Source organism: Panthera tigris, chromosome E2 (assembly GCF_018350195.1).
Source record: "Panthera tigris isolate Pti1 chromosome E2, P.tigris_Pti1_mat1.1, whole genome shotgun sequence".
NCBI lineage: Eukaryota > Metazoa > Chordata > Mammalia > Carnivora > Felidae > Panthera > Panthera tigris.
Window position 1 is genome coordinate 22,698,930 of NC_056674.1, and position 27,257 is coordinate 22,726,186.

Here is a 27,257-nt window from a genome sequence, read left to right on the forward strand (position 1 = left end):
TATATGACCTCATTTATACAGAAGAATCCTCAAAAATTTATTTTCAGACACACATTTAACTAGAAGGTTAAAAAGCAGGTAGGGGTGATATTATACTATCAATTTAAGCTTTATAGAAATAAAAACATAGATATTAAATAAATCTAATTTTAAAATGCAACTACACTAGAACTGAAGCCAAACCCATCCAATTACAACATGAGTATGTGCATATGTATACACCAACAAACAGTATCACAGACAAACAAAACTTAAAGAACCACCTCAATAAAATGAGGCAGAGGCCTCAAATCACTGAACAAGTATAAGGGCTCTGTTTTGGGTAGCAACTTCTCCACACCTGGACTCCTCTGTAAGATGAAAATATGACTTCTTCTAAACCAAAAAGCATGTTTAAAAATTGTTTCTACTTTTGCTAATAGGTATCTCTCTTAGTTCAACAAGAAAAGGAAATTCCTTCTGTGTACTGAAGAATTAAAAGCAAAAGTAAGTTTATGAAAGCACCTGAAACAAATTATAAAATGTAAAATGACCCCAAATCTTATGTCTTCCCAACTTCTACTCATAAAACCACATATTAACAACTTTTATACTTTGTAATTTCTGAAAACATACTAATGTGGGTGGGTTTTCCAACTCAGATGTTCCATTCTCCAGCTTACATTCTCAAATGTTGGTTCTACTCAAACTACCTACAGTTCAACGGAATCACAAATAGTCTGGACTAATACATCATGAACAATACTTTTAGTATCAGCTTGGCACTCTGTGAACTAATAAACATCCAGCAGGGATACATCATTTGTAACTGGTACATACGTTCTTTCCGATGCTCGACTAAGCCCACAGCCTGCTTTGCTGAGCACTTTGCAAACCAATTGTCCCCAAGTAAAACGGTGACTTCATTAGTATGGACAAGTTTTCCTGGCATGAAGGCAAAGGGGCCAAATGGTACCTATTGTTGAAAGAAAGGAGAGAGAGAGAGAGAGAGAGAGAGAGAGAGAGAGAGAGAGAAGATGGATGTGGGAGAGAGGAAGGGAGGCAAAAAAATTAAAAACACTAAAAAATACATTTTATGACACACTTAGCATTAAAAAGCTCTGTGCTGACACTAAGAAAAAATGTCAACTTCATAGAAATTTAACATTAAAGTTACACTAGGAAAACATATACAAAATTGCTTTAGTTTAGTAAATCAATGTTAAAACAAGAAAAGCAATCTGCACATTTACATAAGCTTTCAGAGAAATTAGCACTGTCTCTGAATGTTTATACTTTGTGTTCATTCATAAATCTAAATGAAAGCAAACTAATAATGAAATATTAAGTTAATAAAGAATACCTCTGATTAAAAAAACTGAAAATTATTTCTAAAAAAATAACCATTTTTAAACAAAGCTGGAATTAACAAATAGCTTTAATGAGTCTACAAATTTTACAAAATAATTGGGCTAGTATAATAAAGAACAATACATTTACAAAACATTTGGGCTAGTGCAATTAAGAACAAAGTCTTCATGAAAAAGAAAATTCATGCAATGAAAGAATCTAATCCAGGGCTCACAAATAGATCACTATGTCGATACGAAGATCACTCAGACAAAAATCAGCAGTACCTTTTTATAAAAAATCAATGTTCTAGGATGTAATTCTGTGAATTATACAACATTATGGTCTATTCCTGCTCTGGCTACCAGGAAACGACTAAGTGCCATATTTCTGTCTTAATTACAGTTTTCTAACACAAGTAAATTTGCATACCAAATCTGTCAAATTTTGTTCTAACATTTATGCCATTTGTGTTACCAAAATGTGATAATTTAATATAAATCTGAAAAAAAAAGAAAAAAGTAAATACCAACTATTACAACAATTAGTGGATTGTTTTAAAGTAAAACAACTTCTCTTGCTATGGTAGTTACTTCAGATACTATTAGCTTGTCAATTTGTGAATCAGTATACATAAAGCAAAGAAACATCTTCTTACTTTACATAGTTAGTATCTTTATAAGAAACAGCATACTACTTTAAAAGCAACACACCAAACATACCATGATATTATAAGACAACTTATCAGGCAAGGTACTGAGTCTTTCTTGAAGGGCATTATAGTCATTATCTACCTTCTTCCTGTTGATGAAAAAATAGCAGATACTAAATGAACACACAAATTAACAATTCCTCGAGTAGACTATGTATCAAAAGACAAACTAATCAAAAACCCAATTTTAGCAATTTAAATATTAAAGTATTTTTTAATTTTAAAATCCTATGTTTACCAAGCTTAGCAGTGGCATTATTCAACCATACAGTTATCAAAGAATTAAGCCTTTCAAGGACTTTGGTTTTAGAACTAGAACACACGTCTTGAGAACACACGTAAGGTAGAAGATCATCTGAACTAAATAAAATATGTAAATAAAGGAGATACTACTGAGGAAGGGCCTGATGTTTAGAGAAAAGAGGGACTTACAATGAAGGAAGAAGGGATTTAATAAAACTTGAGGAAATAAGCTCTGGCTGCAGAGCAGAAAGCATGAACCCAAAATTCGACCAGATGCTTCAGTCCTCTGAAAACTTAAAGCTGAAAACTGTGTAATAACCCTTCAGTTATTCATACTAATGTGATTAAGGTGAGGGAGAATCAACCAGGAGCTAGAAAAAACTAGGCAGAGGTAATACAAATGTGGCTTTGGAGCCTGTTTCAGGTATATCAAGACAGAGCTACCTAATAAATTAATTTCAAACAACCAAAAGATATAGGAGCAGAGATGGTCATATGTTTCCACATTATGAACCCAGTTCTTACACCTGTTGGAAATGAACAGTCCTTCATGCAGATGCCTGTTTTCAAACCTTCTCTGAAAATTAGGTTTTCAAAGGGTTCCTTGCGAATATAGGCTGCAGGCTAAACCAGTGTGTGCACAGCAAAATTTTAAAGCAAAGGGGTGTTTTCAACTTACAAAAAAATAACAAAAACTCACCAATTCAGCAAGTAATTTTTAAAAACATGTACATATTGCCAAACTGAAATTAGAATAAATTGCAACATAGATAATCGCTCTCCAGATAATAAAAATGACTGCTCTAAAAACATCCTGGAATTGATTTCCGTTTACTCCTCCGTGCCCATAAAGCAAGAGGAGCATAATTAATAAAAATTATTTGGTCTGAAAAATATCAAGGAATTACACTTATATATACTATGTTATTCATCCTAAAAATATTCCTATAGTAAATGTCACTCATCAACATTTTCCTTATTCAAAAAAAGTAGAAGGAAGATGGGAAAACCACAATTTAAGAGAAATCAGATTGCCTTGATCAAAAGAGCAGCAAGCAATGAATTTATCCTAGGTCTTCTGACCTACATTCTTTCACGCGAGCTTTTTTATTTTCTAGTGTTCAAGTGCTTTTGTAAAATGTTCCCTCAAAATATTTTATAAACATAAAATGTCTTTATTCTATTTAAGGGGGGAAAAAATCATCCTTCTGGATAAGTTTTTATAAAAATAAAATGATTTAAAAAGGCTTCATGCCCAGGGCTACATACCAGAAAGAGCTTGGCTTTGAAGTCAGGCTAGGGGGTGAATCCAGCTCCAGTTAAGACTAACCCTAGTCTTAACATCTTCAGTGGTAAAAACCTGAATAATGCCTAACTATCTCTCAGGTTCAAGAGAAAGAAAAAGGGTTTAGCAATAACATCTATGTTGAGTATCCAATATCCTTCATGAGCTATCAAAAAACACCAATTTAAAAATTTTCAAGAAAGACTATTACCCACTAAGGTAAAATTCCATTGTGTTAAATTCATTCAATTTGATACAAAGAGCAGGACTTCTTGAAGGACAGTAGAGCTAAATGTTACCATTCAGGGGGCTTCTGGAGATACGGTTGGTGTGAGCAATAAATGGGATACTGTCTATAAAGAACTGATTTGGTACGATACCTGCACATAGTAAACACTCATTATTAAATCTAACAAACACTAACAGTTTGTATGTTTTAGATAAGTAATTCAGCAAATGCTCAAGGACTATACATCAGCTTAGATGTCTAAATGTTTCTGCGACTGCTAAAAAGCTAGTATTGGGGGCGCCTGGGTGGCTCAGTCGGTTGAGTATCTGACGTCAACTCAGGTCATGATCTCATGTAGTGGGTTCGAGTCCCACGTCAGTCTGTGCTGACAACTCAATGCAGCCTGGAGCCTCCTTTAAATTCTGTTGTCTCCCTCTCTCTCTGCTCCTCCTGCACAACGCTCACTCTTGTGCTCTCTTGCTTCTCAAAAATAAGTAAAATGTTTTTTTAAAAAATGTTTAAATAAATAAAAATAAAATAAAAAGTAAATAAAAATAAATACCTAAGATTAAAAAAAACTAAAGTTAGCATTCAGTATGTTTTATTTTAGTAACTACACCTGGAAAAAGGAGACTCCCTAAAACATCTCTTTTGTATATTAAAAGAAGAGTAGATTGAACCACTGACGAGATCCATGTCAATACTCCAAATCAAGTATGTTCAGTTTTAAACGTATCACTGATTCTCTCTAGAACAAAGCTGTGGATATACTGGAGAACAGTTTAAGATCAGAGTTGCTATTTATAAATTCGGAGTTGTTTTCTAAAAATACAAAAACAAAAACAAAAAGAAAAGAAAAAATTTAAAATGCAGCCCATGCAGAATTATTTTCTGAAGGGAGGCAAGTAGGAGACAAGCAGTGTCCCTGGGAGAAATTATGGCTTGAGAAGCTCTTTCTCTAAAGGTCCCACTAGTAGAAATATCCAGGATCAAGCACTTTGGTCAAAGAGTTTGTCTATTCTACAAATAGTTCCTCTAACAGGGATTAAATAATCCCATTAAAGATCATAAAGCCTATGCAGCAGAAAATACAAGAATGAATCTAAGAACTATTGTGTTACAGAAGGTAAGTAGGGGATCTTTATTTGCACCAAAATTTGAAGAGTTTGTTTTTTCTATTTTACTACTCAGAAACACGTACTTTTTAGACACTGTAGTCATATTTAAATATGTATTCAGAAGAGGGAATTGCTTAATTTTTTTTCAAATGGAAATAAAGCACAGATATCATCAGAGATAAACCACTCAAGCCTACTTACTTATAATATATAGACCTGGAGGTCTTCATCATATCTGATACTTACAGATTAGTTTCAGGCTTTGATTCTTAACTTTTAAAAGTTATCTAATAAAGAAGATTTAATTTACAACAGATATCCTCCTGCAATTTTCCTTATAGAAAATAAGAATTCAGGGTGCCTGGCTGGTTCAGTCAGTAGAGCATGTGACTCTTGATCACATGTAAATTCAAGCCCCATGTTGGGTATAGAGATTACCTAAAAATCTTTTTTTTTTTTTAATTTTTTTTTTTTAACGTTTATTTATGTTTGAGACAGAGAGACACACAGCATGAACAGGGGAGGGGCAGAGAGAGAGGGAGACACAGAATCTGAAACAGGCTCCAGGCTCTGAGCGGTCAGCACAGAGCCCGACGCAGGGCTCGAACTCACAGACCGTGAGATCATGACCTGAGCCGAAGTCGGACACTTAACCGACCGAGCCACCTAGGCGCCCCACCTAAAAATCTTTTAAAAAGTCAAGAACTAAAGCACTGCACTAAGTCATATGTAAGAAACTTTACAATCTTCTTCTGAATCTTGCTAATCATGTGCTATACGCCTTGAAAAGCACCTTTTGTTTTAAAAAGCAGAAGCAAAGAAGGACATAGCACAACTACAAATTAGCTTTAACCTTAAGGATGAATCAGGATAAATCCCATAAGAAACACCTTATTTTCATAAAACTGTGAAAAGCATGAGAGCAAGTTAAATGATGTGAATGCTCAAGTATTTACAGGTGAAGTACACTGACTTACTTTGAAATGCATCAGGGAAAAAGGGATTAACGGCTTGAGATAAGGATAGGTATATGATCAAGGTTCACCTACACAATTCTTTCAACTTTTCTGTATGTTTGAAGATTTTCATAATAAAATATTAAAAAGGAGATGGAGGTAATATGAGAGTAAGTCCATATTTTTAATCTTCTTCTTAAATGCAACTGACAAATCTTTGTAAAGAAAAAAAGTTCTATATTCCTTGTTTGAGGGAAGAAGAAAGTCTCCAATCCAACATTCATCTTTATATAATAAAAAAGGAAATAAAATTTAAATAACTGATTGAAATAAGATTTTGCTAATTTCAACTAAAAGTAGTAAGCTGGAATAGGCAGAAATAGTGACATTAAGCCTGTAGGGTTTTTTGGGTTTTTTTAAATCTCCATTCTCTCTCCTTTACCTAATGTCCTAAACATAAAAAGCAGGAAACATCAAATGATTATTTGGGGGGGGGGGGGGCTGGAAGGAAAAGGGCTTTACATTCATATTAATATCTGGATTAATCTGGGACAGAGTTATTTTAAGTTTTTAATTTAAGAAATTATAAAACCCAAAGATTCTGGAATCTAAGTAACTATATAATCTTATTTAGAAATGATTTTTAGTCCATCATACCCACATTAGAACTTCCTGTTAAGAATTCAAGAAAATCTTTGTTTTAATTCATTTCACCATTTATTGAGTTTCTCCTCTGCTACCAAGCCTTATGCCATATGCTGTGCAGGGATCATCACTCAAATATAACATGCCTTGTTTTATTTCTTTGCATTGCTTCTTTGTTAAAAACCCACTAGCTTGAGGGATGCCTGGGCTTCTATCTCTAAAATTAAGAAAATATAGGCACAGATTATATACAGGTAAAGAGGAAAGTCTTCTTATTACTAAAGAAAGGAATGATAATGATTTTTTTTCAAAGTATTCTCTTAAAAAGTCTAAATAAATTGTTAAGGTTATATTAAACAATGAAAACATTCTTGAAAGAAGGATTTACATTGTAAAGGATCTACAATTTGGGTGAGAAGGGAGACACATTAAAGATTAAAATGTATCTGTGTTAAATTTCTATTACTTTTTGTTAAATGGTTAAGGCAAAATACCATTAAATGAAATCTACAACAAAATTCAGGCAATATGGTGGCATACTCCTTTTTCTCAACTCTTTATACCTAGGAAATTTATGCTACCAGAAGACACTGATGAAATATTCCATGTTCTTTATACTTATGAATCCATCAAAAAACTTTATTAGAAACAGATACAAAAATGAACCTAAATATAAATACTTCTAATTTTTCTAAAGTTAACAAAAGAAAATTATCCAAGAGAGACAGATACAGCTAACATTCTGCTAGATTTCCTCAATTTAACGTCTCAACAATAAGACAACAGAGTATGATGGATTATACACAGCAAAGCTGGGACTAAGGAAATTGTTTCGAGTGTTCTACCAACAAATATGTACATGTGACTTCAGACTTGTCAGTTATCATGGGTACCTGTTTCTTCATTCATTAGTGTTCTTTCACTCTAAGAATAAAATGAGATGCAAATGTGAAGAACATTTAAAAATTACACAAAAACACATCACTCTAAGTGTGAAAGAAATGCCCCAAAGTGCTTCCTAGTTCAGTTAGCTTTGGGTGATGAGTATAGATAATTTTAATTTTGTTTATTTTCCAAGTTTTTTACAACTGATACATATTTCTGTACCAAATCAGAAAAAAGCCTTTCAGAAAAAATGAATTTAGCTATAAGTTTATAACTCACTTAAGCTCTGAATGTTTGTGCCATTCTGGATTCTAATTTATAGGTTTTGTCATTTTGTTTTCAACTTTCTATGCTTTATTTCTAAAGTATATTTCAGAAAAAAGAAAACTTTTTGTATGTTGTTTTCCTAGAGCAGTGGTTCACAGCCATTTAAGGTCACTGATACCTATGAGAAACTGATAAAAACACTAGATTCTTGGGGCGCCTGGGTGGCTCAGTCGGTTGAGCGTCCGACTTTGGCTCAGGTCATGATCTCGTGGTCCACTGAGTTCAAATCCGGTGTTGGGCTCTGTGCTGACAGCTCAGAGCCTGGAGTCTGTGTCTCCCTCTCTCTCTGCCCCTCCCCCGTTTGTGCGCACGAGTGCATGCTCTCTCAAAAATAAACATTAAAAAAATTTAAAAATAAAATAAAATGATTAAAAACCCCACTAGATTCTTTCCTGATAGAATAAAAGGCCCTATAATCTGCATATAATTTCAGTAGAAGCCACTCATAAATCCCTTGAGGTCATAATTTTTTTTAAGAGGTCTTGTAACAGAAAAAAAGAGCAATCCTGTTTTTAAATGTGTAAAATTCTCAAAAGTATCTTTAACTCAGTTAATTTAAATAAAAACAGGAAAACCACTGCCAATGTAGTCAAGTTCGATATAAATTAGTAAAAATATTAAACTGTACTCATGCCTCAATCTTTTTACCGCCTACATTTTCCTTAGTCACCGTCAAGTACCTTTAGTGTATCAGAATTTAGACTTTTGTACCTCAAAAAGGAACAAGACTCTGGATTATCACTGAGTGCTCTGCCTCTTGGTCAAGCACTGTTGTTGTCATATTCACACCTTTATCCCCACATGGTACTCTTCAGTGCTTAAAAGTTTTATTGTATATTGTCTTATAAAAAAATAAATTAACATGAATAGAAAATGAAAAACCTCAAAACGCAAGGAGATGTAGCTGTCAAACAATACAGTTAAGAAGAGGATTTGAAAAGTCATTATGTATGCCAAATCAAATTGAGATGTAGCATCATTCAGAGTCACCGGATTTAAAGTGATGTGGGAAACTGTGAGCCAAACAATGTATATATGAACACCGTGAATAATACATAATCAAAGACTATGTTATAAATGACAAGATGTACTTAGGGATTTTTGTAAAATCCCTTAAAAAATTCCCTTTAAAAAAAAAAAAAAAAAACAACTCCCCTATAAAAAAAGTCCTCTATAATGCATTATTTTCCATTTTATTTTCAGAAAACCATCAAGCATTAAACTACTGTGGCTCTTACAAAAATGATACAAAGGCTAGGGGACTACTAGAAGTAACAAATTCTAACAGCAATTTAAAAACCATTAACTTTTTTAAAAAACAAAAGCATTTACAGTTTGACCTTGGTGACATAAATACACATACAGAATTAAGAAGCTGAAGCAAATAAAACAAAATGTTTTAAAAAGAGGGAGAATTAGTTTCTCTTTAGAATTATGAGTAAATTTATCACTATTCTATTCTTATTTCAACCTTTCTATATATGTGTATTCATTTTATACTCAGGACAAAAAATTAAAAACCTAATTCAGATTCTGCTTTTAAAAATATTATCCTAGGGGTGCCTGGGTGGCTCAGTCGGTTAAACGGCCGACTTCGGCTCAGGTCATGATCTCGCGGTCTGTGAGTTCAAGCCCCGTGTCAGGCTCTGTGCTGACAGCTCAGAGCCTGGAGCCTGCTTCGGATTCTGTGTCTCCCTGTCTCTGTGCCCCTCCCCTGATCATGCTCTGTCTCTCTCTGTCTCAAAAATAAATAAACGTTAAAAAAAAAAAATTTTTTTTAATGAAAATATCATCCTTAAAACATTCAATTTGGGGGTGCCTGAGTGGCTCAGTTGGTTGAGCATCTGACTTCAGCTCAGGCCATGATCTCACCACAGCTGGTGGGTTCAAGCCCTGCGTTGAGCTTTGTGCTAACAGCTCAGAGCCTGGAGCCTGAAGCCTAAAGCCTGCTTCAGATTCTGTGTCTCCCTCTCTCTGCCCCTTTCCTGCTCATGCTCTGTCACTCTCTCTCAAAAATAAACTTAAAAAAAAATTAATAAAAAAAAAACATTCAATTTGAATCTTTTTTTTTTGCAACTTAATTTGTTTTGAAACATCACACGCAGAAATTCCAAAACTTACTTAACGTCCACATTCAGTACTAAGATACCATACCATTAAAAAAACAAAAAACAAAAAACAAAAACAAAAAACAAAACAAAAAAAAAAACTATGCAGGAACTTAAGAGTGGCCAAGAAAGGGATTACTATATATGATTCCTCCCTCTGTCCTTGTCCCTAAGGACACTTTGTTAAATAACTACAGAGATTCCAACAACAAACAACAGAAGCACGGAAAATCTTCAGAAGTTTGGAAGTTGCTCCCTGCTCTACCGGGGGTGAGGATGGGAGTAGGGAAGACACATGAAAATGAAAAAGCCCAAAGAGAAGGCCCTATACAAAATAGTGACTAAAAACTTTTGGTCAGTAAAATGGGAACTATGAAAAACATGGTTTTGAAATTTACCTGACACTGAAAAATGAAGTCATCACCATGAATAAATTTAAAGTTTTAAATGCATGCAAATCAATATTTCATAGATTATGCATAATAAAATAAAACAAGTTTTATATAAGTAGATGAAGTCAAGTCAGGAAAGCACTGTTTCAGGTAATTCATGAGAAATATACCACAGACTACATAGCACTGTTATGAACTGTTACGATGAAATAGCTCGGTGCTTCTGTGGGGCAAAGAATCCCTAAAAACCTCAGACAGAGATAGATATACACATCCATCCATCCACACCGCCTGACTCGAAAGAGGAATCCCAAAAAAAACAAAAACAAAAAACAAATCTTCATCTGTGTTTTTAACCATTTAGGTATGCTTTCTGGTTATTTCCTACTATATACTTTGACTATAGACCGTACTAGAAACTAGTTACCCAACAGTATTTTTTCCTTTGAAAAAAATAACAAATGCCAAGTATTTGCTTTAGAATCCCTCTCTCAAAATTCTTATGATGAGCACTGGGTGTCACACGTAAGTGTTGAATCACTAGACTGTACACCTGAAACTAATTATCACACTGTATGTTAACTAACTGGAGTTTATATAAAAATTTAAAAATAAAATAAATAAAATTCGCATGCTCAAGTGTTTCAGCATTTGTATGCCCATATTTAAATCTATTCTTTCCAAAATTAAATATTTGAACAACATAAAATGCCTTTTTCTGTATTTTCATTTAAGTCTGCTTCAAGTAATTTTGTAGGTATCTTTACTACTTAAAACTCTCTTAACATGATTTAAAGGAAGCATGACAGTGAAGTGTTCACAATTCATATGCATCCAATTTATGGTTACAAACAATGCCTAACAGACATATGATGTGTATGTATGTGCCAGGCATCACATGCCATATTTCATTAAATTCTCACAAGTCAACACAAGTAATGGAACTTTTTTCTTGTGGGACATATTCAATACAAGTAAATACCTATGATGCATTAAAAATAACCATAAATTCTTCACTCCTCCCATCAACTGGAGCCTATTTCCCACCTTCTGAATCCAGGCTGTGAGTTCCTTTGACCAATGGGATATGGCCTGGCAGCTTCCATTCTTGCTGCCCTGAGATCATCATGTAAAGCGAACCAGATAGAAGAGCACGTGGAGAGAGAGGCCCAGCTAACAACCAGCACTAGCCGCCAAACTTGTGGCCTATGGGTGAGGCCATTTTGGACAACTCAGCTGACGCAGCCACCAAAAGGCTGCAACCACACAAGTGAGCCCAAACAAGAGTAGCAGAAGGACAAAACAGGTAAGTCAAGCCCAATATGTACATCCACAGAATCATATACAAACAAATGGTCGTAGTTTTAAGCCACTAAGTTTTGGAGTAATTTTATTAAGGAATAATAAATATGGACTTAACAGCTTGGGAAGAATATATTTTGAGTTGTAAAGCCATACTCTTAATAATATCATCATTTATTTTTTAAAAAATCAGTACCAAAACTTATTTGGTAACTCTAAAAATTAGACCTTTAAAAAACAATGAAATTTATGGAAATGAAATAAAGAATAAGAGTTAACTAATAATTGAGAATGAACTCCAAGGTATAGAATCAAATGAACAGTATACAGTCTGATTTCATTTTTGCCAAAAAGGGCGGGAGAACAATATATAAAAACGTGGATGAATACACATGCACACATATACCTACATACATATACACACACATATATCCTTTATGAAAACTGTTTCTGAAAAGATTTGCAAGAAACTGGCAAAAATAGTTGTTTACAAAGATAAATGAGAATTGGGGGATAAGGGCAGGAGAAAAACTACACACCATTTACACTCTTAGAACTTCCTAAATTTTGAACTATATAAATATACTGACAAATTTAAAAAATTTTAGTTTAAATTTTTAAAAGCTTTATGTCTTAAAGATATATACTGCATTTCTAGATGGAATACATTTTCAGATTCAGTTCAAAATAGTTGGGGGTGGGGAGAGGGTAGGATAAGCTGTTTAAATGCAAACACTCAAATGACACCATGAGTTGATCATTACTGAGGCTGAGTGATGAGTACAAGTGGATTCACAATACTACTGTCGTCTTTTGTCTGAAATTCTTCCAAATAAAAAGTTATCTAAAACATTAATGTAAAGCTTTAATAACACTGCTTAGAAAGCCATCTCTCCATCATGATAAAAGAAGATAATGGCATGAATACAAAATATTCAGGAATATTTACAAAGCTTTGACAGGTTTTTTTGTTTTCTTTATTCATCTGACAATTAAATTTCCAAAAAAGATTTCAGAGCTACTATTAATATTTATTGAGAGCCAGTCTGGGTGTTCTACAGACATTATCTCACTCGATCTTCAAGTTAAGTGGTATCGTAGTCACTTTACAAGGAGAAAACCAAGAATCTTAGTAATTCACCCAAGGTTACAGTTAGTAAATGACAGGATTCAAATGCAAGTCTGAGACTCTGAATCCCATGCTCTTTAGGGAAGAATTAAAAAGATAAAAAATTACAGATAATCTATAAACAGAATAATCAGGCCCTGGTGCATTAAACAGTAGAAAGTATATCCATATTTTAATGAGAAAATAGTGTGTGGGTTTTAAAAAACCTTATTTCTGGAGTTAAGTAAAATGTATTTTAAGAAAAAAAAGTTGTACTTAAATTTTTTTAATCTTCACTAAGTTGTAAACCACTGTTAGCTGTAAAAGTGTTGCACAAATTCTCAACTATTAGGCTTAAACATTTCCTCACTATCTGTTATTAACTAAACAAATACTACAAATGTTTCTAGTTCACCAAAGTTCTGCAGTTTGAATTAACTTCCTGGAAGAGATTTCTTTTTTTTTTTTTTTTTTTGGGGGGGGGGGCATATCCTGTCTGCCCCAGGCCATTTTTACCCCTACACTTCTACAAATATTTTTACTTCCTGTCCTACATTTAAAAAAAAAAAATAATAAGATTACTTTTGAAGCCTAGAATATTCATTACTTTTCCCTTAAATAATGCTTTAAAACTGCACAAAAAGTATAAACATCACTAGCATCAGAAAGCATTTTTTAAAAATCATGTATTTTGTTTTTCCTTATTATGTGTGTATATTATGTATCCCATGAAGAAGGGGGGAGCTTAACTATATGAATTGTATTTTAGACTAGGCTAAAGCCAAGGGCTAAAGAAAACTGAAAAGCAACATGCTTTTAGAAGCAGTTATAAGACACCCTTAAGAATGGTTCCAGCTTCTGTTCCTGCTTCCTAGCTCTCTGCAAATAGCCCAAAATTATTGTGATTTCCCTGTATAGTGTCTGACTATGAATTCTTCCACGGCAGGGTCGTTCAATTCCAAACAGCAACACAATACTGGCATATGGTAGGAACTCAATCACTGTTTGTGGAATTAACAGAATAAAAATATCATGAGAATGCCACAATGCTCCCAAATAGCTATTTCCTGGCTTTCAGAGGAATAGAGAGACTTTGGTTTCAGTTTTTTTAAATTGCTGAGTTCACTGGCCATTTACATTCTAGCAGTATCAGATCCTCATTAAAAACAAACAGAAAAGTCTGTTTCCCGAGCCATATTAGAAATGATAGAGGAAAAATCAAATTTTAACTAGAAAATTTATTTAAAATTTTTAACATATAAATAAGGTACTATACACTACTTTAAGATATGTGTAGATAAATATCTAAGCTTCTGTAGTTGGGAAAGCTTTGGAAAACTGGCAACTGAAATTGAGAGTCACATGAAGATGTTCTGAATTAAATATCACATTTCTGTCTGTGTTTACCAGGGCTGGGCACTGCTACAGTACTTGCAAACTAAAATGTTATATATAGCATTTATCATTTATAATGTTATATATTTGGTCTTCACTTACTCAAACACTTATTAAGTGCCTATAATATGCCAAACACAGTAGGAGGTGCTGTGGATTACAAAAAAAAAAAAAGAAAGAAAATATGTCCCTTGGCCTCAAAGGATTTTCAGTCTAACAGGGAAAGAATCTTGCAAAGCAAACCAGAAGCAAGTTATTCACACATTTGCATCAGTCAATTAGTATCTGTTCTGAGTGAATCCAATCTCTCACTGATTTCCTGAATTCCTTACCAAACCAATAGAGAGAAGTCCACATGAATAAAATTTCCCCGGAATTATTTGTAAAATGAATCTCTTTGGCCGAATTAGTGGGGGTTGGGGGAAAATGATTAATCTTTGGCCAACTACTTACATTTCAAGTTCCAACCTGGACTGAATGTGTAATGAAAAGCGAACGTCCATCATGGAAATGTTGACAGACTTACACTACAGTAGATGCAACTACAACACTGCATTTATTGAAAATTATGAAGTCCCTGAATTTTTATTTATAAAGTGGATATTATTAGTTTTAGATTATTTTCTGCACGCCAATAGTCAGAATTTAATAAGATGATGTGTACAGATTGCACCGATTTTCACTCTTATCCACTGCTTGCAGCCTATGTGCATTTAAACCAAAAAACATTTGATATATACTAACTATAAATTATTTCCTTGGAGATCTCTCAGGCATGAAGAAAAAGCCTCTTAAAATAAATTTAAAATATTATATGCTTGATGGTGTATAACCAAAGGTTTAATCTCACCACTAAAGGGGCAGTTACCATGATTTTGCAATAACCCTGCAGACAATAATCAAGACAGCTCCTGTTGTTCTCTCAGTAAAATCTTCGTAAACACAGCATGGATATATTGTAATTTGAATCTGTAGGATCAACAGCTATATCTCATGACAACTCATAATATAAGATTTTATTCACCATTAAATTGAGCTTTTTCCTCAGAAGACTTAGGAAAGTGTGTTATTTACCAAGCATTGTCCTATTAACTAAAGATTAGCACATTAAAATAGATACGCTTTCTTTCTGTCCACACTCTAAAAAAGTGCAGTCCATAAAGAAAGCTCTGGGATGTAGGCAATTAATTAGATTTTTCAAACTTGAGGGAAATGTGGATATTTCCATCATTATTTTAAAACAACTGATTCCAATCATTATTCTACTACAAATATAAGAATATTCCCCAAATAGAGTGCTCTGTGATAACGCATGTTCAAAAATGTCTCAGTCTCTATCTCATAATGATATTAATACTATGCTAGTTTGAAAAAAAGGAAAGGAAAAAAGGCAATTAGAATAAACACAAATGGTGACACAATTTCAGGAAATCAGGGAATACGTAATTCAGTAAACAGTGAAGGACAATATAAATTAGTATCAAAAGCATTCAAAATGGAGATTACTAGAAGAATTCAATTATGGGTTGCAAAAAAATAACACACACTTTATTTAAATACAAACAGATGACCCCATCAGTATTTCAGAAATAATATAAAACCATCTTTCACTCACCAATGCTGGATTTTCTCTTGGCAGTTAGTGACCACCTGTCATGAAAACAGATAACTACTCATGAAAAAACAGGGCTATACACAAAGCTACAAAATCAGTGTATCAGAAAACTAGAACAGTGGCTTTACAGATTTAATAGCATCTCGGTATACATTTTTATTTGTCAAATGCACAGAGATGGGACTGTTAGTTTTTAAGCAGCACACTTTATCATAACCCCTAATGCAGGCTGATAACTGCAGAACAAATTACAGCCTTCCGATTCATACTTTGCTACAAAACCCGCTTCATAACTATTAGGTGACATATGATATAAGATAACTAGTATTTTGTACAATCTACAGACCTGCTTTCAACGTTACATATTTTGTAGAATACGCAAATGTTATAAATAACAAAAAACCAATGTAACATCCACGTTTCATCACTAAAAAAAAAAAAAAGACAGTAGTAAAAATATTTTATTTTGTCACTATATCTCCAAATGTTTTAACCTGTAATTTTTATTCTGATGCATTAAAAATGAGTTCAGGGATATTTTTCTACTAACATTTTTGAGAAGAAATACTTGGGATAAAGAGATGCTCTGAACAGCCCATTTGTTCCCTCAGTGAATTGATAAAATTTTAGGCACTTAATGGCCAGTTTAAACTATGTTTATAATGTTAAAACAATAAAATTAAGAACAAGAGTTATTTGCTTTTCTTAAAGACATTTCAGCAGATTCTCAAAATACTGGGGGGGGGGGGGGGGGGGTGGAGGGAACAATGCTAACCAATGAGGAAAAACAAACACTTGAATGGCAATTTAAAAATAATACCCTTTTCAAAGATTACTAATTGTTTTCAATTTACCCATTAATAAAAATTTTAAACAATAATCTCAAATACTGTAGCACCATTTTAGAGACAGAGAAACTAAGGGATACAAGCCAAAATGCTCAATACAAGGCCATGTAAAAAAGACAGCAGTTATTATCTCGTTTGAAACACATTGCTTTAGTTCACTATTCTAAACACCAATATTCTCTCTTGTCTCTCTTGCTCAATGTTTCCACCCCAAAATCACAAGACTTTGGCGGGGGGGGGGGGGGGGGGGGGTGGCTGTCACTAAATTCCTATTATAACATTTAATTCCTGAAATAAATGTCCCCTTTTGGTACATTTTAAATACTAAGGCAGCAATCCTGTACCAAAATACATGCTGTAATCAGATACCCAGCCATACTACACATTAACTCAGCATAAAAAGTCCATCTTAGAATGAAGATCTCTCAGTAAGTATCAATCACATAGCAACACTTAATAACAGTGGTAATATATAACAGAGTACTGACTTTACATCTGGAAGAGCCAGGCTAAAACTACATCAATCCATTTCACTGTTTCTGATTTGGCAGTAATTATAAAATAGACAAACAGAATTAAATGTAAATTGAAAAAGAAAAAAATCTTCATGAAATCCTTTTCATAAAGTTCCTCTTTAACAACCCCATTAAAAGATGAGACCCAAAAAACAGTCAGGATGCTTTCCAATCCCAATGCATGTGTTTCCAAGCATGAAGTGAGCCAAAAGCACAAAAAGAAAAGCCCTGCAAACCATAAGAGCAGAATGTTCATTAACCTCTACATGATAATCCTTTCGTAGCTGCATATTAACTAGTTACATATTCATAATCATTTACATTATTTAAAGGACCTTCGATGAAATTTTCTAAGCAATATCCATTAGTGACAGTGTTAAAGGTTACAGAAGATAGTCTACTTAATGTTTCCAGGAAGCCTTTTTAATTAGTAAATATGTAAATTTGGCACATATGCTTTTTATGTTTAAAAAACAAGTCCCTAGCAGAATGGCATGTGTTCTTGCCATCACCCCTGACAGTCTAGTCTCCACTTTGTTTTAGCTCTCTTTTCCCCACCCCACAATCACCTCACCCTCTCTTTCCTAAAGTCTCCCCAAGAACAGATATTCTAGGATAAAACAACAAAAATCCACTTCAAAATTTATGAGAGAAATTTTCACTGCCAAAATAGTCTTAAAGTCTTTATCAGTTACATATGGGGTTTAAGACAACAGAGACTTCAGTTAGGCACTAATCAAAGGTATAGGCTCTTTATTTTGAGAGTCAGATAAATATAGGAAAAGGTGAGAGAGGCAGGTATGAAAATACATAGACAGCCTTCTGACAGGACTACAAGTTATCTTTGTTTACATGATTTATAGCCCACTTACTTCCTAAAACCATTGGGTTCCTAAAACCCAAGCAGTTGTATTGATATTTTGAGAGATCTTTCTAGTTTTCTTCTCTTTTACAGCACATTTTTCAAAAGAAAATTATTAGTAAATTCCAACGCTTTAGACACCAAGGAAAATTTTAGAAGAAAGAAAAATGTGATGATTCAAAGTTGAATCTGCATGGGTTAAAAAAAAAAAAAACAACTAATTTTTCTGTTAAGTTAAATAAATCCAAATAATCTTACTACTTTTGAAAACAGACTCATATTAATTCAAGTATTAAATAAATAAAATTGACCTGCTTCTATAAAAACTCTTGAAAAATAAAGCAAAACAACAAAAACCATTTCATTACTTTGTTGTCCTTCACAAAATCTTTTTTAAATAAGATGCCTATCAAGCAACAATAGTTTAAGTTAAACCTACCAAAACATGTAACTATTATTCCTGAAGAAAATAATCTTATTGAACCATTTTTATAAAAAGAATTAGTTAATAGGCTTCAACTATTAAAACAACTGACCTAGTAAATACTTTAATGTGATATAATTGCACTTAAAGCCAGAAATTTATAAAGAAAATATGTGCTTATGTAGTAGTACAGCACTAAATCCACAGTAATGACTATAGTCCATAAAAGAGTATGAGGTGATTTACCACTTTTTAAGATACATTCCATCATTAGGAGTCTTTACCAACAATCCAGTAGTTAAAAAGTCACACAGTACACTTAATAATTCAAAACTGCCCTTACCCTAAGAGTACTAACAGTGGTATAGGCCAAGACTTCATATGATGACAATGGAGCTGTAACAGTTCAATAAGGTAGGTTTTAACTTCTTAAAGAGAGGAAACCGGTGTTCAAAATTGAAGTATGTTACCCAATATTATACAACTACCCAGGAACTGGTAAGAGATAAAATCACTTTTAGAAACAGGTCTATCTAACCAGGACTATCTAATGTCAAAGCCCATACTCACTGGATTGGACCACTTCCAACCATCATTCATCTTACTGGGTAACAGAAGAAAAGCAGCTGTCTTGGGGAGTTTTTTCAAGAAAGAGAGAGAGAGAACACAAACACGCACAGGCAGAAGGAGGGGCAGAGGGAAGGAGGGAGGAAAGGGGGGAGGGAGGAAAGGGGGGAGGGAGGAGAGGAGAGAGGAAGAGAGGGAGAGAGGGAGGGAGGGAGAGAGAATCTTAAGCAGACTCCACACCAAGTGCAGAACCCCGTGTGAGGCTCAATCTCAAGACTGAGATCATGACCTGAACTAAAATCAACAGTCAGATGCTTAAGAGACTGAGCCATCCAGGCACCCCTATGGTCTTTCTTAAAGCACTGACTGCTGCTGCTACTACTTCTCCACTTCATCCACAAACCCACATGCACACACAAAGAAGACCTTGCCAATGTTGGTAAAAGCAAATAAGCTTAAATTCACCAACTGGCTAATAAAAACCCTCATTTCTTCCAATGCCTCATATAGCATCTGACCCTGGTCAGGTCAAGTGACTATAAAAAACAGATTTCCCAAGCTCCATTTACTTGTATGTGTTGGGGGGGGGGGGAGACACTAGCCCCATAATTACTATCACATCTCATCATATTTTTAAGGCATTTGTAACTGAGTTAGATGTCCAGGATGACAATGGTAGAAGCCAACCCAACAACCTCTTTTTCTTTGTATCAGTGTCCAGCTAACACACATGCACGTTCTGTTATATAGGGTTAAAATAACATTTGATAAATTTTAAAGTCAATAAAGTATATGGAATATAGGAATAATAATGCCTTTACTGTTCTTCCTCAGAAGTCACTTTCTTAAAACTATTTTTGAAAGGAGGGAATGAATTATTTAACATGTATTAAGATCTCCATTACTTATTTCCATTTGTGCTATTTATTTTAAGAGACCACAAGGGGGCATCAACCTATGAGTTTTCTCTGTTAAATACAGCACCACATTAAAACTAGACTGGAACAGAAAGCCTAAAAGGGTAAGCCTGCCTAAGTCTCAAGTGATACTTCTATCAAAAATGCTCCACTTCACTTCTAAAACCTTTCTAACTGTATTTCGATTTCAAATTCCCCATGTCATGGGTTCATATACAGAAAAATAATCTGAGGACTGTATTAATCAGAGCTGTCTAAATTTAGTTTGCTTCTCTTGCTGGACTGTCTTCAGAGAGATTGTACAATTTTGTGTTTTAGAGTTGCTGAGTCAAAAAGGAAAAAGTAACAGTGGTGGCTAAAACCAATGGATACTACACATACACTGTTATCTGACAATTACTTTAAAAAGTTGAAAATAATTTCTTAAAAGACATATTATCAGTTAATTACAAGAATGTATAAATGCCATTAGCAAAAATGAACAAGGTGTGTACTTCAACAAAATTAGCAAACTACTACAGGTCTTGTTATTAAGACTCTTTGCAAAGAAGGGAGAAATTGACCACAGGTTCCTAAAAGAAAAATTGCAATAAACAGTAATAAACTGCAATAAACTGAGTGTTTCTACATAAAAATTTTTAAATAAATATACTTTCTAAATATGCTGAAAATAAGGGCACCTGGGTGGCTCAGTCATTTAAGCATCCGACTTCGGCCCAGGTCATGATCTCATGGTCCATGAGGTCAAGCCCCACGTCGGGCTCTGTGCTGGCAGCTCAGAGCCTGGAGCCTGCTTCAGATTCTGTGTCTCCGTCTCTCTCTGTCTCTCCCCCACTCATACCTTGTCTCTCTCTCTATCTCTCAAAAATAAAACGTTAAAAAAATTTAAATAAATAAAATAAATAAATATGCTGAAAATCAAAAATAGCAAAACTGCTACCAAAAGTTTATCTCCAATTATACAGAGCCAAAACAGTTAAATTGTCCTTATTCAAAAATATAGTTAGGATGGAATCAAAATGATCATCTTAATCCTCACTTTTACATTTAGCCCAGTTTTCTCCTACACAGACTTCTGATGCATTTCTCATATTCAAACCCAGCCTCTATTTCCACAAATACCAGACGTGCTTTGGTATTGTATATTCCATTCCCTTCATGGTTCTACCTGCAAATTAGGGCTCTTTTTTTTTCAGTTATTACTCATAATACCAAGTAAAAAGATACAGTCGTGTCACAATGGAAATATTAAAAGACTAACATATACATCCAACAATATTTCTAAAAATGAAGAACCTGATATTTGGAGAGTTCTGTTTTTAGGATTGGAAACTGGAAATCCAGGAAACTCTTAACTGTGCTGGCTGAAAGCCCAGTAAGTTATAGGCCATGTCTACTTAACTCACTCCCCTACAATAAGTATGCATCAAGTCCTTTTAAAGAAGTACAAGTCTACAATCAGTCAAAAACCTCAGGAGCAGACAAGTTTCTCAATTTAGAACTTTTCATACCTTAACAAGGTAATACAGTACACACACCATACATTATGACACACACACACACACCCCCACCAGTGAAACACCATGCAGTATCAAATATAATAACACTGGCAATATAACATGAATATTCAAAGTAGGTGGAATAAGTGCCTCACTCAAATCAGTTCCAATCAGTTTGTCAACAAATGAATATGCCACAAACTTAGGCAGAACTTTGTTTTCAGTGCTTTTTAGACTTCTGAATTACAGATTGGGTATTATGACCTGTATTTCTGAATGTGAAATAATGCTTGAATTGCAGCTTCCATGCCCACTCTTTTACTACAGATACCAATCATTTTCTCTTCTTTTCCACACCTTACTCCCAGAAACCCTGCCTTCCTCCTACCTACAATAGGCAAAGGATCCCATTTCTCCATCTGTAGCCACAGTGAATGGAGAGGGTGGATATCTAATACTAACTGGGCTAAATTTACTCTGGACGTAAAGACAGGCTGAGGTGGGGGCACCTGGGTGGCTCAGTTGGTTGGGCGTCCAACTTCGGCTCAAGTCATGATCTGGCAGTTTGTGGGTTCAGGCCCTGCATCAGGCTCTGTGCCGACAGCTTGGGTCCTGGAGCTTGCTTCGGATTCTGTGTCTCCCTCTCTCTCTGCCTCTCTCTCTGCCTCTCTCTCTCTAAAAATAAAATTAACATTAAAAAAAATTCTTAAAAAAAAGACTGAGGTGATAACAAATTCTGGACCTGAAAGATGACCACAATGGAACTTGCACAAACTACCGAACTATCTAAACAAGCAAGCAAGTAAGGGTATAAATGTACAACAAAACACATGCACACACCAACAAAAAAATCCTGCCTGGGGTTCCTCCTAAATTCTTACGGTAAATTCTTTCAGAACATTCTTCCAAACATTTCTATGGTTTACAACTGACTAAGAAATCTGACACATAGATTAGAATGATGATATGCCTGTGAAGATCTCAAAGAAAACAATTCATTAAAGAGTAAATACACATAGTAGAATGATGAATAAAAATCTCACTAGTGACCAAAAAAAAGTCAAATTAAGGAAATCTATGAAATGCCATTTCGCACCAATTAAAGGTAAATTATGGGTCGACTGGGTGGCTCAGTCAGTTAAGCATCCGACTCCACATCAGGCTCCGCACTGACAGTGCAGAGCCTGCTGGGATCCTCTCTCTCCCCTCCCCTACTTGTTCTCTCTCTCTCTCTCAAAATAAATAAATAAAATAAATAAAAGGGTAAATTTTTATTTTAAAGAAATACTATGCACTGTCAATGAGACCATAGTAAAGTTAATACTAAATCATTATAAGTAGCTATGTAACTTCAAAACTTAGTCCACACTTCTACCAAGTAGGGACAAAAAGCTTCTGACAAAACAGTAATCCCTCTGGGAAATGGAAAAGCCAGATAAAAATCTTTTCTTCACAGGCATCTTTAGAGTTGCCAAAGCGATGGGAACAAGAGAGACTAAGATTTAGAGAGCAGATGACTATAAAGGAGTGTGTATTCTGAAGCTGCTTTTTTCTCAGGCAATTCTAGGCACAGGAAGAGCTAGAACTATGTTTGCCCCTGAGCAGACAGCCATGAGTGGGAGACAGAAACAAGCAGAGCCTGGGGAGTCTGAGAAAGCCACAGAAACAAAATCAGAGACGTGAGTGGGCTTAAACATGTAGTCTGTTTCCTTTTCATGACATTTATCAAATTCTGAGGCTCAAAAAGCTAACCTGAAACTCTGAAAAAGCAAAAAGTTCAGGATACTGATGAAACAAATTCAGAATTCAGAAACCTCCGAAGAAAGAAGTCTTGGTGAAAGTCCTAAAGGAATCAAGAATAGCTGATACTTTAAATAAAGCAAAACCTGGCCTGTACATCATTTAGCACTTGCCATTAAAGTGTCCAGCTCCTCCTCTCTCTACCTAGCAGAAGAAAGGTAATGAACTTTCCAGAGTTCACGCTCATCTTCAGGAGTACCTGCAATTTTTAAAGACACAATCACAGCATTTAACTAAAAATAACTAGGACACCAAAACACAAGATCATATAACCAAATATCCAAAAGAAAGAAAAAGAAAAAACAGATTCAAACAAACATGCAATCTACATATTGAAGCTAACAAACTAAAACATAAAGTAACAATAACATGTTCAAGAAAATGAAAGAAAGAAATACATGGAAAAATGACAAACTTCACTAAAGAACTGTAATCTACACACACACAAAAAAATGAACTGTATATTCTGTAATTGAAATATCCAAAATGGGCTGAATAAATGGTGCTAATGAGAAATTACACACAGCAGAAATCAGGATTTTAGAGGTGATTATAGGTCAATAGATTATAGGTCAATAGAAAATATCCAAATTAAAGCTCGGAGATTTGAAAACAAAAAATGGAAAATACAGAAAAGACCAATAAGAAACATGTGAAATATTGTATAACTGAAAATCCAGAAAGAGAAGGAAGACCAAATGTGGCAGAAGCAGTATTTGAACCTACCATGACAGGATTTTCTAAAATAAAGATGAAGGTATCAGCCAGATACATGACACACTAAGAACCTCAAGCAAGAGAAATAAAAGGAAAATATATCAAGGAACAACGTACTTACACGAATGAAACCCTCCCCGCCAAAAAAAAAAGAAAATTTTATAAGCAGCAAGAAGGAGCAAGTAGATACACTGTCCTCAAAGTAGCAACAAGAAGAGTTAGAGCAAATTTCAGCAAAAAATTATGGAAATCAGAAAATAAGATAAAATTTTAAAGCATTGAAAAAAATAACTGAAAATCCATATACATAGTCTACAGCAAACAGATCTTTCTTTCAACATGAAGAAAAATTAAAAACATTTTCACAAAGAAAAAGAATTCTTCACTAGCAAATTTTCACTAAAGAAACACTACATGTAATTAGATGATATGATGGAGGTGTCAGCTAACGCTAAGGTGATAATCACTTTACGATATATAAGTATCAAATCAACAGTTGTACACCTTAAACTTATACAACAGTATATGTTGATTACATCTCAATAAAGCCAGGGGAAAAATACTACAGTGACTTTTGAAAACAACATAAATGCAGAAAGAATTAAAGAGCAATTGCAGAGGTAATTTCAGAAAGTAAAGGTATGTCAATATTAATCACATCAAACAATTTTAAATGAAGTACTGTCGTGTTTAAAACACATGGAATCAGGGGCGCCTGGGTGGCCCAGTTGGTTGAGCGGCCGACTTCGGCTCAGGTCATGATTTCGCGGTCCGTGAGTTCCAGCCCCGCGTCCGGGCTCTGTGCTGACAGCTCAGAGCCTGGAGCCTGTTTCAGATTCTGTGTCTCCCTCTCTCTGACCCTCCCCCGTTCATGCTCTGTCTCTCTCTGTCTCAAAAATAAATAAACGTTAAAAAAAAAAATTTTTTAATAAATAAATAAATAAAATAAAACACATGGAATCACAATGCATGAAAGCAATACTGCAAGGGGCGGGATGAATAAATGAATTCGTGTTGTGACCTCCAGGAAAAATTACCCTAGTAAAAAAGAACACAAGTATATGGTATATTTAATGCTAACACAGATATAGTACTAACATACCATAATAAAAAAAAGAATGTATCACAAAGAAGCTCATAGACGAAAAAAAATGCAATATGGCATATTTGATTAAACCAAAGGAAGACCAAAAAAGCAGAGAAAAGAACAATGAGATACCACTTCACATCCATTAGGATGGCTCAAAAGGAAGCAAGGAGGAAAGGAAAAGAGAAAAAGAAAGAAAAAAAAAAGAAAAAAAAAGGGAAGGAAAAGGAAGAAAATAACAAGTGTTGACAAGGATATAGAAAAACTAAACTGTGCACTGTTGGTGGGAATGTCAGATGGTGCAGCCACTGTGGAAAACAGTAAGGTGGTTTCTCAAAAATTAAACACAGGATTACCTTATGATACAGCAATTCCACTTCTGGGTATACACCCAAGAGGGCTGGAAGCAAGGTCTCAAACATATTTATACACTCAGTCCACAGCAGCATTATTCACAAAAGACAAAAGCTGAAAGCAACACATGTCCATCAATGAATGAACGAATAATAAAATGTGTATATTATTCAGCCTTTAAAAGGAAAGAAATCCAGAAATATACTGTAATATGGGTAAGCCTTGAAGACATTATGCTGAGTAAAATAAGCCAGACACAACAGGACAAATACTGTAAGATTCCTTACGTGAGTTACCTAGAGTAGTCAAATTCAAAGACAGATGGTAAAATAGTAGTTGCCAGCAGATGGAGGAAGGGGTCATAGGGGGTTATTTTTTAATGCATAATTTCAGCTTTACAACATTAAAAGAAAAGTTCTGGAGACGGATGGTGATGATAGTTTGCACAACAATCTGAATGTACTTAACATCAGTGAAATGTACACTTAAAATTGGTTTAAATGATTTTGTTATGCGTAGTCTACTAAAATTTTTTAAAAAATAAAAAGTTCAAAGGTGATAGAATGAAACTAAAATACTTCGATAACTTCATTATACAGAAATTGACTAAATATCCTAGATAAAAGGAAAAGGGTATCCAGACTGAAGTTGTAAAACCACAACTAAATGCTATTTAAAAGAGACGGAACACCAACAGATTGAAGTTAAAAGACAGATGTGTTATGAAAAGAAACAAAACCAAAATAAGCTGGTGTAGCCATACTAATATTCAATAAGAGAGACTTGGAGGCAAAATGCATCACTAGAGATTTTTATTACAGTCCTAAATTTGTATGCACCAAACAACAGAACTTCAAACTGTGTAAAGCAAAGGTTAAAAAAAGAAGAAGAAAAATATAAATCCACAACCCTAGTTAGAAGAGATTTCAATACACGTCTCTTCAAAAATGACAGAATGAGCAAACAAACAAAAAAAATCAAGGATATAATAAAATACTTGAACACTACTTTCAACTAACTTGAGCTAACAAAATTATGAAACTCAAAATCTGCAGAATTCGTATTCTTTCCAAGTAAATTATGGGACACTGACTAAAACTGACTAAAACAGATCATATAGTAGGCCATGGGACAAGTCTTAAATTTCAGTTTTGCAAGCTGTGTTCTTTGACCAGTACAGAAGTAAATATGACATCAACAGAAAAGTAGAAAATATTCAATGTTAAGAAATTAAAGCACAGATTTCCAAATAACTCATGGGCCAATGAACAAATCACAACAGAAATCAAAAAAATATATAAATGGCTGATAATGAAAATAATATGCAAACTGTATGGGGTACCTAAGGTAATGATTAGAGAAAATTTTAAAACTCAAAGTGCATACATTACAAAGAATAGCAAAAATCAATGACTTTTTCATCTCTATTACTTTTCACGTTAAGAAGCTAGAAGGGCACCTGGGTGGCTCAGTCAGTTAAGCCTCCAACTTCAGCTCAGGTCATGATCTCACAGTTCCTGAGTTCAAGTCCCACGTCGGGCTCTGTGCTGACAGTTTGGAGCCTGGGGCCTGCTTTGGATTCTGTGTCTCCCACTCTCTCTGGCCCCTCCCCCAGGACATGCTCTGTGTCTCTCTCTCAAAAATAAATATTAAAAAAAAATTTTTTTTTAAAGCTAAAAAAAGGGGCACCTGGGTGGCTCAGGCAGTTGAGCGTCGGACTTCGGCTCAGGTCATGATCTCACAGTTCATGAGTTCAGGCCCCGCATTGGGCTCTGGTGCTGACAGCTCAGAACCTGGAGCCTGCTTCCGATTCTGTGTCTCCCTGTCTCTCGGCTCCTCCCCCGCTCCTGCTCTGTCTCTCTCTATCCTTAAAAAATAAATTAAAACATTAAAAAATAATAATAAATTTAAAAAATTTTAAAGCTAAAAAAAATTATAGCCAAAAGGAAATTTTTAAAAAGAAGAATAAAAGCAGAAATCAATGAAGTAGAGAGCCAACATACAGAAGAAAAATTAAA

General features: G+C 34.4%; 1 protein-coding gene across 4 annotated transcripts in view; it reads right to left on the minus strand.

Moving 5' to 3' along the window:
• Nucleotides 1-27,257, minus strand: part of URI1 (URI1 prefoldin like chaperone) — a 124,814-nt gene that overhangs the window by 62,587 nt on the left and 34,970 nt on the right. For 3 of the 4 annotated variants that reach the window (XM_042967950.1, XM_042967951.1, XM_042967949.1), the window contains 3 exons: nt 15,650-15,684; nt 2,052-2,130; nt 820-955 (listed from right to left, as the gene is read on the minus strand). In XM_042967950.1, coding sequence (XP_042823884.1) covers nt 820-955; nt 2,052-2,130; nt 15,650-15,684 — 250 coding nt within the window. Of the gene's footprint in view, nt 1-819; nt 956-2,051; nt 2,131-3,553; nt 4,119-15,649; nt 15,685-27,257 lie in introns of those variants that run through there. The other variant, XM_042967952.1, reaches the window with a different exon arrangement.